Source organism: Ranitomeya variabilis, chromosome 2, assembly GCF_051348905.1.
Source record: "Ranitomeya variabilis isolate aRanVar5 chromosome 2, aRanVar5.hap1, whole genome shotgun sequence".
Classification (NCBI taxonomy): Eukaryota; Metazoa; Chordata; class Amphibia; order Anura; family Dendrobatidae; genus Ranitomeya; species Ranitomeya variabilis.
Genome location: NC_135233.1, coordinates 255,425,502 through 255,437,792, shown reverse-complemented (window position 1 = coordinate 255,437,792; position 12,291 = coordinate 255,425,502). Strand labels below are relative to the sequence as shown.

Genomic DNA, 12,291 nt, shown 5'->3' with positions numbered 1-12,291 from the left:
AGGATTGTCTTGCTATCCTTTCCTAGCAAACTTGCCCCTCCTGCTGCTGCCGCCGCTTCCATCCTGAATGACTTCTAGTGGTATTTTTCTCTTTCATCAACTTGTAAGAATAAACATTCATTTTTTCTTTCTTTTTTTTCCCCTGCTCAGGATGCAGATTACTCATTACCCCCTGGAGCTGCTCCTGGACCTTCTGCTAGTTCTGTTGCCAAACTTCAGGATGCTCTAGTGAACAAGGTGAGTCTATAATTCATTTTGCCTTTACACTTGAGACATTGAGGTCAGGAAACCCCTGTCGTGATAATTATGGGGTCTTTATGTTGGATCCATTGCTTAGCAATACTTGCTGCAGCCCCTGGGTGACAACTCTGGATCTCTCCATGTGCAGGTGGAGGGGAGTGTAGAAAGCGGAGCTGATGCCGAGTATTGTACTGCATTTATTCCATCTGTAATGATAAATACTCCAGTGATGGGAATACTTTAATTGATACTGGACTTACTGTTGTTTTCTTCTTATTGCAGGCTGGGCTATCACAGTCTATACCCATGCTGAGAAGAGACCATCACCTCCAGCAAGGGATGGGACTAAACCCTATGTCATACCCCACTGCCGAACTCACACTGAAGGTAAAGATAAAAGGTCCCTCCGTGTGACTAAATTCCCACCACCCCTGTCTGCGCACAACTCTCTGGGGGGAGCAGACCGATTCACCTGCAGGATCATAAAGCCTGTAGATTGCATTCCATCTCTCATTCTGATGGCTCCTTATAAGTGACTTTGGGGGTTCGCCGTGTTGGGATTAAATTATTTCCTCTGTAACCTGCAGATGGAGTCTGCCCGCAAGGCCTGGGAGAACTCGCCTAGTTTGCCGGAGCAGAGCTCCCCGGCCGGCCCCAGCTCAGGGATACAGCCGACCTCCAGTGTGGGAACTTCTACAGGTGTCAATTACAGCTCCTTTGGGGGGGTGTCGATGCCTCCCATGCCTGTTGCCTCTGTGGCCCCTTCAGCTTCTCTGCCAGGTATCTTTTTTTTTTTTTTTTTCTTCTCTCCTTTTGCTTGAAGTGCTTATTTTCAGTCCATATCTAGAGCTGCATTCATAATTCTGCGTGCAATGAAGCAGATTGGCTGGTTCAGAATTTGACACTCTGCTGTAGGCTGATGGCTCATTACAGTCTCAGGGGGAACCACTTTTGAATGCAGCTCTGGGTGTGAGTGGAGATAGCGGGATGTTACTCTGCATCAGGCTTTATATTGTGCTGATGATGATATTCTGTTTCTGTGATGCTCCAATAGATCCTTCTGACCCTTCTCCTCGTACTCAGAAGGGAACTGAGGAGATTTGTTTACTGAGAGACTCTAATGGGAAAATATATATATATATATATATATATATATATATATATATATATATATATATATATATATATATATATATATATATATATATATATATATATATAATTTATTTTTTTTTGTATTTGACGACTACTTATTTATCAGGTCAGGGAGGTGAAAACAAAAAATCTCCCAGCCCGGTGGGACATCCTCTGTAGTTGGCATCCACTGATCGGCTGCAGCGTTCACATTTTTTGTGTGGTATGCTAACGCTGGTGCACTTTTCACTTTCCCACTGGTTGTTGATCCCTGCAGACCAGTAGGGAATTTGGCACCGGACCAGGATGTGAATATTATATTCACCTCCCTGGATCCTCCAATAAGAGGCTGTCCAGTAATGGACAGCTCTTTTTAATCTTCTGATCACAGGATTATTGCTCTCAGGATTTCTTCTCTTCTGTCTTTCTGCATTTTTTTTTTTTTTCAGGTAACCACATTCCCCCTCTCTACCTGGAAAGTCACATGTTTGCAGGGCAGCCGCGCCTCGTCCAGCAGACAATACCTCAGCAGCAAGGATACCAACAGGTCTGTACTGTCCATTGCTTCTTCCACTTGGAGATTCTCAGCCTCCATGATGTTTCGATAGATCCTGCTGATTCTTCACTGCGTACTCATAAGAGAACTGAGGAGATTTCATTTGTGAGAGGCTGATGCATAATGCACAATGATGGGATCCAGAAACTTCCTGTAGTAAACTGGGCTGACATCCATCAGAGCTCAGGATGGGGTCCTTCATGGTATTGGGTTATGTAGATGCAAGTCCTGCAGCTAGAGGGATCATTTAAAGGGAATCTGTCACCCCGTTTTTTCGGTATGAGATAAAAATACTGTTAAATAGGGCCTGAGCTGTGCATTACAATAGTGTAGTTTGTGGACCCCGATTCCCCACCTATGCTGCCGAAATACGTTACCAAAGTAGTCGTTTTCGCCTGTCAATCAGGCTGGTCAGGTCGGATGGGCGTGGTGTCTTCCCCCAGATCTTGCGTAGTTTTCCGTTGGTGGCGTAGTGGTGTGCGCATGTCCAAGGTCCCGAATCCTGCACAGGGGTGTGAAAATAGCAGCGATGTCCGTTATTCCATTGGTGGTCGGTGGGCGCGGCCATCTTGCTTTGGCAGCGCGTGCGCAGAAGCGGCGCTCTGCTGGCCGCGGCTTCAGGAAAATGGCCGCGGGCATCCGCGCGTGCGCAGAAGGCTAGCGCGGCGGCAATTTTCGTGAAGCAGAGTTCGCATCTCGGCATCACGAAAATGGCCGCCGCGATAGCCATCTGCGCACGCGCGGATGCCCGCGGCCATTTTCCTGAAGCCGCGGCCAGCAGAGCGCCGCTTCTGCGCACGCGCGGCCAAAGCAAGATGGCCGCGCCCACCGATCACCAATGGAATAACGGACATCGCTGCTATTTTCACACCCCTGTGCAGGATTCGGGACCTTGGACATGCGCACACCACTACGCCACCAACGGAAAACTACGCAAGATCTGGGGGAAGACACCACGCCCATCCGACCTGACCAGCCTGATTGACAGGCGAAAACGACTACTTTGGTAACGTATTTCGGCAGCATAGGTGGGGAATCGGGGTCCACAAACTACACTATTGTAATGCACAGCTCAGGCCCTATTTAACAGTATTTTTATCTCATACCGAAAAAACGAGGTGACAGGTTCCCTTTAACACCTTGTGATCTATCCATCATGGGGCAGGTGGGGTGTGTGGCACTGTCCTGCCAGGAATCCTTATTGCTACAATGTCGGGGTGCATTTACTCCTTTGTGGTGTATACAGGATTTTGCATTTGCTTTTTCTGTGCATTCTGACAGGCCGCAGCCGCCCAGCAGATTCCCATGTCTATTCACACATCACTGCAAGCGCAGGCTCAGTTGAGCATGAGAGGAGGACTTCCCGTGTCCCAGTCACAAGACATGTACAGCTCCATGCAGCCCTTTAGGTAATGCCTGCGGCCGGTCTGTATATGGGCCGGTCTGTATATGGGCCGGTCTGTATATGGGCCGGTCTGTATATGGGCCGGTCTGTATATGGCCCGGTCCTGTCCCCTCTGTCTAATATTCTGCATGTCCCACACTGTGCGTATCGTGTCTCCAGGTCCCAGGTGTACATGCACCCCAGCTTGTCCCAGCCCAGTGCCATGGTTCTGACCAGTGGCACCGGACTGAAGCCCCAGTACTCCCCGTTTCCCGGAATGCAGCCTCTGGAGATGGTGAAGACGCAGCCGGCGTCCCCTTATCAGCCTCTCGGCGGAAATCAGCAACTTGTGTATGAGAGTCAGCTGAACCAGGCAGCGAGCATGGGGGCCTCGCAGATAATGGACTCCCCTCTCACACAGGTGAGCACGGAGGAGTCTCCTAATTTCAGCTATGTTGGCACATGTCACACTAAACCCCTCTCTCTTGTAGCTAACTATGCCCATGGCTGGCTCTCAGCTGGGGATGCCTCGGTATAACTCCGGACCGCAGCCAATGCTTCTACCGCAGTCCATTCAGATCCCACAGGGGCAGAACATGCCGGTGGGTGCTCCGCGGAGGATGCAACCCTCAGTCCTGACCGCAAGTCGAGAAGTAAGTGAGCGCTTTTATGGTGCTTATAAATGAGGTGGGGAGGGAATCGTTATAGAAACCACACAAAATATATACATGTATTCTTATAAGTTCATGCTACAGTGATATTTCCTCATGAGAGTTGGGCATTTAAATAGAAGCCGCAATGGTGATTTCCTCATCTCAAACAGTTTATTGAAACACAAGCCAACAACAGTGGGTGGTATACACCCCAAGAAATGTCAGTGTCTTGGTATCTTGTCGTGTGGCCTTGAGCATCCATTATATCTTGACAACAACGTCTCCTGCTCCTTCACAAGTGCAGTTATTGTCTGAGGCATCCCAGTCTTCTTGAAAGTCGGCTCTCAGGTCATTGAGGTTGTGGGGAACAGAGTCACGAGCCGCTACACGGCGACTCAGCTGATCCCATAGGTTTTCTATGGATTCAGGTCTGGAGAAAGTGCAGGCTGCTGTATTTGAGGTCCTCCCTTCTTCAGCCATTCCCCAGTGATGCGACCTCTATGAATTGGATCATTGTCGTCCATGAAGATGTATTTAGACCTGTGCTGTTCATGCAGAGGCACAATGACTGGATTAATGTTATTATCTAAGTAGTAGGGACTGGTCACTGTACCATTCACAGTGTAGGGCAGTCCTCTACTGACTAGACCACCTGCCCACACTGTAGCACCACCACAGGCTCCTCTGGTGACAACCGTGGCTGATGCATAGAGCTCTACTTGACGTGTCCATCATCGTTGGTGGCCATCATTTCTGCTGGGCGTGAATCCACTTCTGTTGGTGAACAGCACTAACGGCCCCTGGTCCAGCGTAGATGACGCCTGTGCCTGGTGGTGGGGTCAGGTACCCTGTACCCCTGCTGGTCGTCTCAAGCAGATTATGCTGATGTAAATGGTTTTAAATAGTCTGACGTGACAATTGGGTGCCCCTCACCTCCCATACATGTGCCTGGAGTTGTGCCATTCATCATCCGGCTCTGAAGGGCATTGTCCACAATGTAGCGGTCAGTGTGGGATGTGGCCACAGGATGTCCACTTCTCTGCCTCTCTGTGACTTTTCCAGTCTCTCTGTATCTGTTACACCCTGCTGATGACTCTGACTCTCCAGGCTCAGTGGCCTCTTGTGTCAGAGAACGTCCTGCTTTGAAGCCTCACAATGGCGACGTCCTGCTGGTCAGTTGTTAGGTGTCGTCTTGGTCTCATGATGTCAAAATGTGAACAACGTGAAGAGGACGGTTTAATAATTCTAATCGAACCCCGAAATGTATTGAGCGATTTATGGATCAAACACTTGTTGTGGATTTTGCCATCAAGCTCCTTGTTAAAAAACAGCAAGTTGTGCAAAATGTACTGAAACATTGAACAGTTGGACGCGTGCAAGCAAAGGTTTAGAGACTCGCATTACGTTTAGCTGAAAAGGTTAGAGGGCATTTTAGGTTCATACTGAAATTTCACCTGTGTGTGTATATGTATGCGTGTGTATGTATGTATGTATATGTATATATATATATGTGTATGTGTATGTATGTGTATATATATATATATATATATATATATATATATATATATATATATATATATATATATATATATATATATATATACACGCGCTTTATACTTAAGATTTATTTATAATGCGAACACACTCACTCCAGATATTGGTGCGATTCTCATGTATTCATTATGTTCTCTCCAGTCCTCTCAGATGGAGATAAAGGGATTTCATTTCACGGAAGGCAAGCAAAGTATGCAGACCGCCTCCTCTGTGCAAGCACCGCACTCTTACCGGTAAGACCCGGGACCTCTCACTTGCCTTGTGTGTAACTGTGCCCCCACATGGGGGAGAGAACTGTCACAGCAGAAGCTCATCTGTCTGCTCTAATTCTTCATTACTTGGTCCATGTGGAATGGCTGGTGTTTGTTTGTTTTTTTTCCACTTTAGCAGGTCAGTTATAATATGACCAATAGTTTATAATAAGATTCTGTGCCCTCCAGCAGAATAGTGAGCGCAGCTCTGGAGTATAATACAGGGTGTAACTCCGGATCAGTACAGGATAAGTAATGTAATGTATGTACACAGTGACTGCACAAGCAGAATAGTGAGTGCAGCTCTGGGGTATACTACAGGATGTAACTCAGGATCAATACAGGATCAGTAATGTAATGTATGTACACAGTGACTGCACCAGCAGAATAGTGAGTGCAGCTCTGGAGTATAATACAGGGTGTAACTCAGGATCAGTAATGTAATGTATGTACACAGTGACTGCACCAGCAGAACAGTGAGTGCAGCTCTGGAGTATAGTACAAGATGTAACTCAGAATCAGTAATGTATGTACACAGTGACTGCACCAGCAGAATAGTGAGTGCAGCTCTGGAGTATAATACAGGATCAGTAATGTAATGTATGAACAGAGTGACTGCACCAGCAGAATAGTGAGTGCAGCTCTGGGGTATACTACAGGATGTAACTCCGGATCAGTACAGGATAAGTAATGTAATATATGTACACAGTGACTGCACCAGCAGAATAGTGAGTGCAGCTCTGGAGTATAATACAGGATCAGTAATGTAATGTATGTACAGAGTGACTGCACCAGCAGAATAGTGAGTGCAGCTCTGGGGTATAATACAGAACGTAACTCCGGATCAGTACAGGATCAGTAATGTAATGTATGTACACAGTGACTGCACCAGCAGAATAGTGAGTGCAGCTCTGGGGTATAATACAGGATGTAACTCCGGATCAGTAATGTATGTACACAGTGAGTGCAGACATGTTTTTCAGCAGTGTGTCATGTGTGCGGCTGCTATTTTTGATGCATGGCTCCTCTGTAGTTTACTTTGCTCCTCTCCTCATGCATTGAGCAGTGGTTTCAGGCATCGGGTGGATGTGGCAGGATTTGCCTCCACTGCGTCTTTAAGGTCGCACATTTCTCTACGTCCGCTCCATCTTTCTCCCTCCCATTAGTCCATACTTTCCAGGCACCAGTAGTTATGGTTTTGCTCTTTACCTTCTCTGAACCGGTTGCCTTTCATTTTAAGGCCAGCTTCAGCTAGCCCCAGTGGAAAATCACCAGGAGCGGGGCCATCTGCCAACTTGGGACACTATCCTCAGCAGGTAAAACCCTGTGATCAAGTGGCCCGTGCTCGCCTCTAAGTGTGTAGGCTTTGTCCATCACTGGGGGGCCCATCCTATGTGGTACACGGGGCCCGTGCTGCTAGGGACATACCTAGCGGCCAAAGCCTTATGGACTAGGCCGAGTGTTCGTATATCTGCCTGCTTTGCATGGAGATATTCCAGCGTTTTTTGTAGTAATTAGGAGACCCTCTTCCTAGGATGCTGTCCCCACGCTTTCTCCGCATCATCTGCTGTCATCGTGACGTGTTTGTGGCTGTGTGACTGTCGTATCGGCTTCTTCATTGCTCATCGTGTGTCTCGTTAGATGTTCTGTCTCAGAGGCCTCGTCCTGTAGAAGTCCGGCTCGATCACTGCATAATGTCGGCTCTGCAGCCTTATACCATGTGTCCCAATACCTCACCGTAGTCAAGATCTCTGCTTGTTGTCAGTGCATCCATCCGGAGCATCGCCAATCCTTCTTCTCTCCTAGTATTTTGTTACATTGTGTCAGGGCAGGTAAAGGCTTTGGCCTGTTGGTTTACGAATGCTCATGCTAGATGCAACTGTAGCAGCTTCTCAGCTGTGGCAAGTATCGGGGATGTTCATTAGTTTCCTCTCATTCTTGTATAGCCAGTGGAGATCTTGAATATTTTTAGGAATTGAACCAAAGCATTTTTTTGGAAAGTTGCAGAACTTCTTATTTATTGCAATGCATTTCCATAAAAGCGGAGATCTGTTTCCCTCAGCTAAGCCTCTACCCGGACCCCCTCTCAAAGTTTGGGGTCTGCTTACCGCCCAGAGTGCCATTCAAGCTTTTACCCACCTGACATTTTCCTTTGTCTTTCAGCAGGTAAAGCCGAGGACTGAGAAGTGCGGCTTGGTTTCCCCCAATCTTCCTGATCAACCCACCGCCAGTCAGATGAAGCCGGCTCGGACAGGGGCCATAAAGCCTTCAGTGGCGAAAATGGAGGAGAGTGCGGCCTGAGAAGTGGGCCACGGTTTTCGTTTTTTCTTTTTGTAAATGGCTACTTCTTATCGCTTCCCATTCACCTCTGTTTTCTCCTGCTCATTTTTTTCTTCTTCTGGATTCTCCCTCGGCTGTGAGCCTCCCGAGTTAATTCCACAGTCACACGGACTGGCAGTGGATGGCGACCCCCTCCATGAATTCTTGCAAGGAGGAAAAAAAAAAACAACTACCTGTATCTGCATCTGTACATTTACTTCTTGCTGAACAGACTCCTCCATTGACACAGGAGCGTTAAGCCTTGACTTCTGCTTCCCCGTCTGCCATCATGTGACCTCGCCGTCCGCCATCTCCACCTCGTTACTGACGCACAGCAGCGGATTTGTACCGCCCGTTTCTGAAATCTGTTTTTAAATGACACGTTTCCCGACTGTATGCTTATTTAATTTTCTCTCCCCTACATAAATGGATATGACTTTTAACCCCTTCCTTGTATTCCCTGATGGATCTGTTCGGTTTTGGGCTGTGATTGCTGATGAGCACCATTTTCAGGGTTAAGCATTTAGTCCTATGACAATTCCTCTCACTAGCACCTGCGTCTCAGAAGTGACTCAAACTGTTTGCTGCGGTTTCTAGCTTTCGGCTTTCCAGCTTTGCAAAACTGCAAAGCCCAGCATGTTGGGGGTGATAGTTTTACAGAAGCTGCCGAGCCATAAGATAAAGACTTGGATGTTAGGGGTACGTCTGTTCTTGCACACCAGCGCCACTATTGCTGCACATAGCCCATCCATTGCAGTCGATTATTTACTGGGACCGTTTGAGGAAATGTCTGAGTGCTGCATGCTGGTCTAGACTAATTTCCTATATTATACCTAGTGCAGGTCTGAGGGTGCGGAGCGAGACCTTTAATATCTCTGCGTGCGAGTCATGTCACACACCGCCTCCCTCACTAATTCCCCATTGTAGGAAATCCTGTCTGAAATTACCAGTAAACTGCATGTTTTCATCCAAAGAAAGGTTTCCCTCCTCATTCAGAAGTTAGGAATATGGAAAAGACTAGACATTTGTAGCGTCTGGTGGATCGGACACTGTACTGTCGCACGGTTCAGCCATTTGATTTTCCGACACCCTGTGGGGCCCATTGGTTTGTGCTCTGCTCTGATGGAGCTGAAGGTATCGGTTAGATCAGTATTGGTGACGTTGGTGTCTCATCATTGCAGCTTCTAAGTTCTACATCTGTAGGTGTCTGATGGTGGAGGCAGTAGCATGGTTTATCAGAACCTGTGTATATATGGCTGCGCTTCCACTTGGTGATGATGGAGAACAATAGTCCCTGCGCATCGATATGAGGCTGGAGGAGATGTTTTTTCCTTTTTTTTTACCTTTTTAATTGGAGATTACTGCACCAAACTCCAGTCCTCACAGCCCCCAAAAGATCAGATTTTCTAGATTTCCTTGGTATTGTACAGGTGAGAGAACCTGCAGCAATTTTTTATCTTGATAACAATTCCGTCACCTGTGTAATACTAAGGAAATACTGAAAACGGGACATTTTGGAGGCCGTGAAGAAACACTGGTCTAGACTATAATCCCCGTCATCCCTGTCCTGTCTGTTACAAATTGTTGGGTGATGGGGGGCATTGTGTAAAGCACCAACCACAGCTATAATTGTTGCTCTTGTTCTGGGCCAATACTGTATGTGTAGGCAGGGTGTATCTGTTTGGACCTCTCTCCCTTTAATAGCATATCCACATTGCACGATCTGGACAGCTCCAATAACCGGGTCCCTGTGCCCTTCATAAGCCAATGCTAAGGGGCCGCATCTTTCTAATATTCTCTGTGATTCCACACCTTGCCATTTTTAAGAGCTGTGAATGTCTGAAGTGCAATATCAGACTCTTCCTGTTGACAAGAATGGCCCTGTGCAAAATGATAGATGCCAGCAGGCCACCATTGAGGAACCACAAGTAACAGACCACTGTGTCTCTCCCTCCCAGAGAAGCATAGCTTATAATACACTCGGGGTCTGCCCCGTAGTTCACACATCAACCTATTTCTTGCAGGCGCTGGTCGAACGGCACAATGTGGAATACCGCCCATTACTTTCCGTGTTAATCGTTGACTGTGTAGATGTCTCTCAGACATCTCATCTGTTCCTAGCCTCCTTTGTGAGATCTGAGTTGCACAGAGGCCTCCATTTGGTCCATGTGCTGGGTCTATAACCTTTATGTAGTTGCTCTGCATGGGTGGGGCCAGAGCTAAAAGAATCTGCTTTTGTAAAGAATTTTGCAAACCCCTCAGATATTGGCTGTCCCTTTCCCTACCACCATATGCAATCTTCTTTAGATTCACCCTTGGCCCCAATCATCCCGTGCTCTGGCTCGATATAAGGATCGTAGTCTGGTTGTGTATATATGCGGTGTACAGTGTGTATGTAGTAGCAAACTGAATACTATCTGAACCAGCTTTACTTTGCTTCCGGTTCAGTCTGTGCTATGTCTTGTATATATTATAACTTACCTCCTCGCTGGATGTCGTTGCTGCTCCTAGTTTATTGTTTAGGCATTTACATTGTGAGAGCGCAGTCTACAGCAAATCCTCCGTAAAAAGAAAAAAAGCGTGCACCTCGTCTATCCACAGTGGGGGCAGCCATTTCCCCCCCCCGGGTATTTGTGACATGTGTGGGTGGGTGGCCCTCTAGTTGATGTCGCTGCATGGGGGGGATGTCCCTATGGGGACGGCCTGGGTAATGTCATTAGCCTTTTAGTAAATGGCTCCTTCATGCCACACTGGTGAAGTGGTGTACGCTTTGAACTCATTAATTTTCAATCACATATCATATTTCTATAGTTTTACGACAAAAAAAAGTGTATTGGTTTGTAAGCCGAGGGGGTCCGCAACGCAGAGCAAACACCAATGTCACTTTGAACCCAGATGTTCCCTGCAGGAGACCACGATGAGGTGATCAATACCAAGTGTTTTATATTTTTTTAAAAATCTATTAAAGAGAAATCTTTTTAAGTGACCCAAAAGCAGAATAAAACCTCACTAGTGTCACTGGGGATCAGACCAACACCCCCCAACCCCTTATGTCCCCCTATCTCCCTCCAAGTTCCATTTCATTTTCTTTCGGTCACACCCTCCTTATATGATGTGATTGTACTTAGCTCTTACCATCTGGAAGAATTCTCATTTAAATAAAAATGTAAAAAAAAATATAATAAAGCAAAATCTGCTTTTCTCAAATTTGGTTTTCTACATTCCTTACATTTGTGCGCTGGACCATTGCTTAGGGGGTATGTATAGGGGCTATAAGCGTGTAATCACCTAGGATCAGCAGACCCACCATGACACCAGTCGGGGGTCGTGTGAGCAGACAAAATGCTGCAAAATTATTCACTTAATTATGCTGTTTATTGAAAAATTCACATCTTCTGTTTTATATCGTCCTTGTTTTATTGGATTATGGCAAAAAGCTGAACACTAGTGATGAGCCAATGTGCACGGATCCGGTGTCATCTGTTCAATGCACATGTGCTAAACATGCTCAAAAAAAAATGTTCAAATCCACGTGGCTGTTAGACAGCTGCAACACCTGCAGGGATTGCCTAACAAACAGGCTGTTTAACAGCCATAAGACATTCAGTCACCGGGACTCTCACATACAGGTACTTCTCACAAAATTAGCATATTATCAAAAGTAAATTTATTTCAGTTCTTCAATACAAAAAGTGAATCTCATATATTATATAGTCATTAGAGTGATCTATTTCAAATGTTTATTTCTGTTAATGTTGATGATTATGGCTTACAGCCAATGAAAACACAAAAGTCATAATCTCAGGAATTTAGAATAATTAACAAAAAACACCGGCAAAGGCTTCCTAATCATTTAAAAAGGTCCCTTTAGTCTTTCAGTAGATCCACAATCATGGGGAAGACTGCTGACTTGACAGATGCCCAGAAGGCAGTCATTGACACACTCTACAAGGAGGGTAAGCCACAAAAGGTCATTGCTAAAGAAGCTGGCTGTTCACATAGTGCTGTATCCAAGCATATTAATGGAAACGTGAGTGGAAGGAAAAAGTGTGGTAGAAAAAGGTACACAAGGAACCGGGATAACCACAGCCTTGAAAGGATTGTTAAGAAAAGGCCATTCAAAAATTTGGGGGAGATTCACAAGGAGTGGACTGCTGCTGGAGTCATTGCTTCAAGAGCCACCACACACAGACATATCCA

The 12,291-nt window shown here is 46.3% G+C and overlaps 1 protein-coding gene and 2 non-coding genes across 11 annotated transcripts in view; all 3 read left to right on the top strand.

Moving 5' to 3' along the window:
- PRRC2B (proline rich coiled-coil 2B) overlaps window positions 1-11,298 on the top strand; it is a 79,300-nt gene extending 68,002 nt beyond the window's left edge. For 4 of the 9 annotated variants that reach the window (XM_077284683.1, XM_077284682.1, XM_077284681.1 and 1 more), the window contains exons 23-32: window positions 151-237; window positions 523-627; window positions 828-1,020; window positions 1,824-1,921; window positions 3,212-3,339; window positions 3,495-3,735; window positions 3,806-3,967; window positions 5,663-5,754; window positions 7,013-7,088; window positions 7,936-11,298. In XM_077284683.1, the coding sequence (XP_077140798.1) occupies window positions 151-237; window positions 523-627; window positions 828-1,020; window positions 1,824-1,921; window positions 3,212-3,339; window positions 3,495-3,735; window positions 3,806-3,967; window positions 5,663-5,754; window positions 7,013-7,088; window positions 7,936-8,073 (1,320 nt within the window). In that variant the 3' untranslated portion in view covers window positions 8,074-11,298. The remainder of the gene's footprint in view (window positions 1-150; window positions 238-522; window positions 628-827; window positions 1,021-1,823; window positions 1,922-3,211; window positions 3,340-3,494; window positions 3,736-3,805; window positions 3,968-5,662; window positions 5,755-7,012; window positions 7,089-7,935) is intronic. The other 5 variants (XM_077284688.1, XM_077284685.1, XM_077284687.1 and 2 more) reach the window with 2 other exon arrangements.
- LOC143810805 (small nucleolar RNA SNORD62) lies at window positions 1,275-1,355 on the top strand. The gene has a single exon (XR_013223189.1). It is a non-coding gene; the product is annotated as a small nucleolar RNA SNORD62 (small nucleolar RNA).
- On the top strand, window positions 1,963-2,043 carry LOC143810806 (small nucleolar RNA SNORD62). Its single transcript, XR_013223190.1, has one exon. It is a non-coding gene; the product is annotated as a small nucleolar RNA SNORD62 (small nucleolar RNA).
- Window positions 11,299-12,291: the final 993 nt, after the last annotated feature.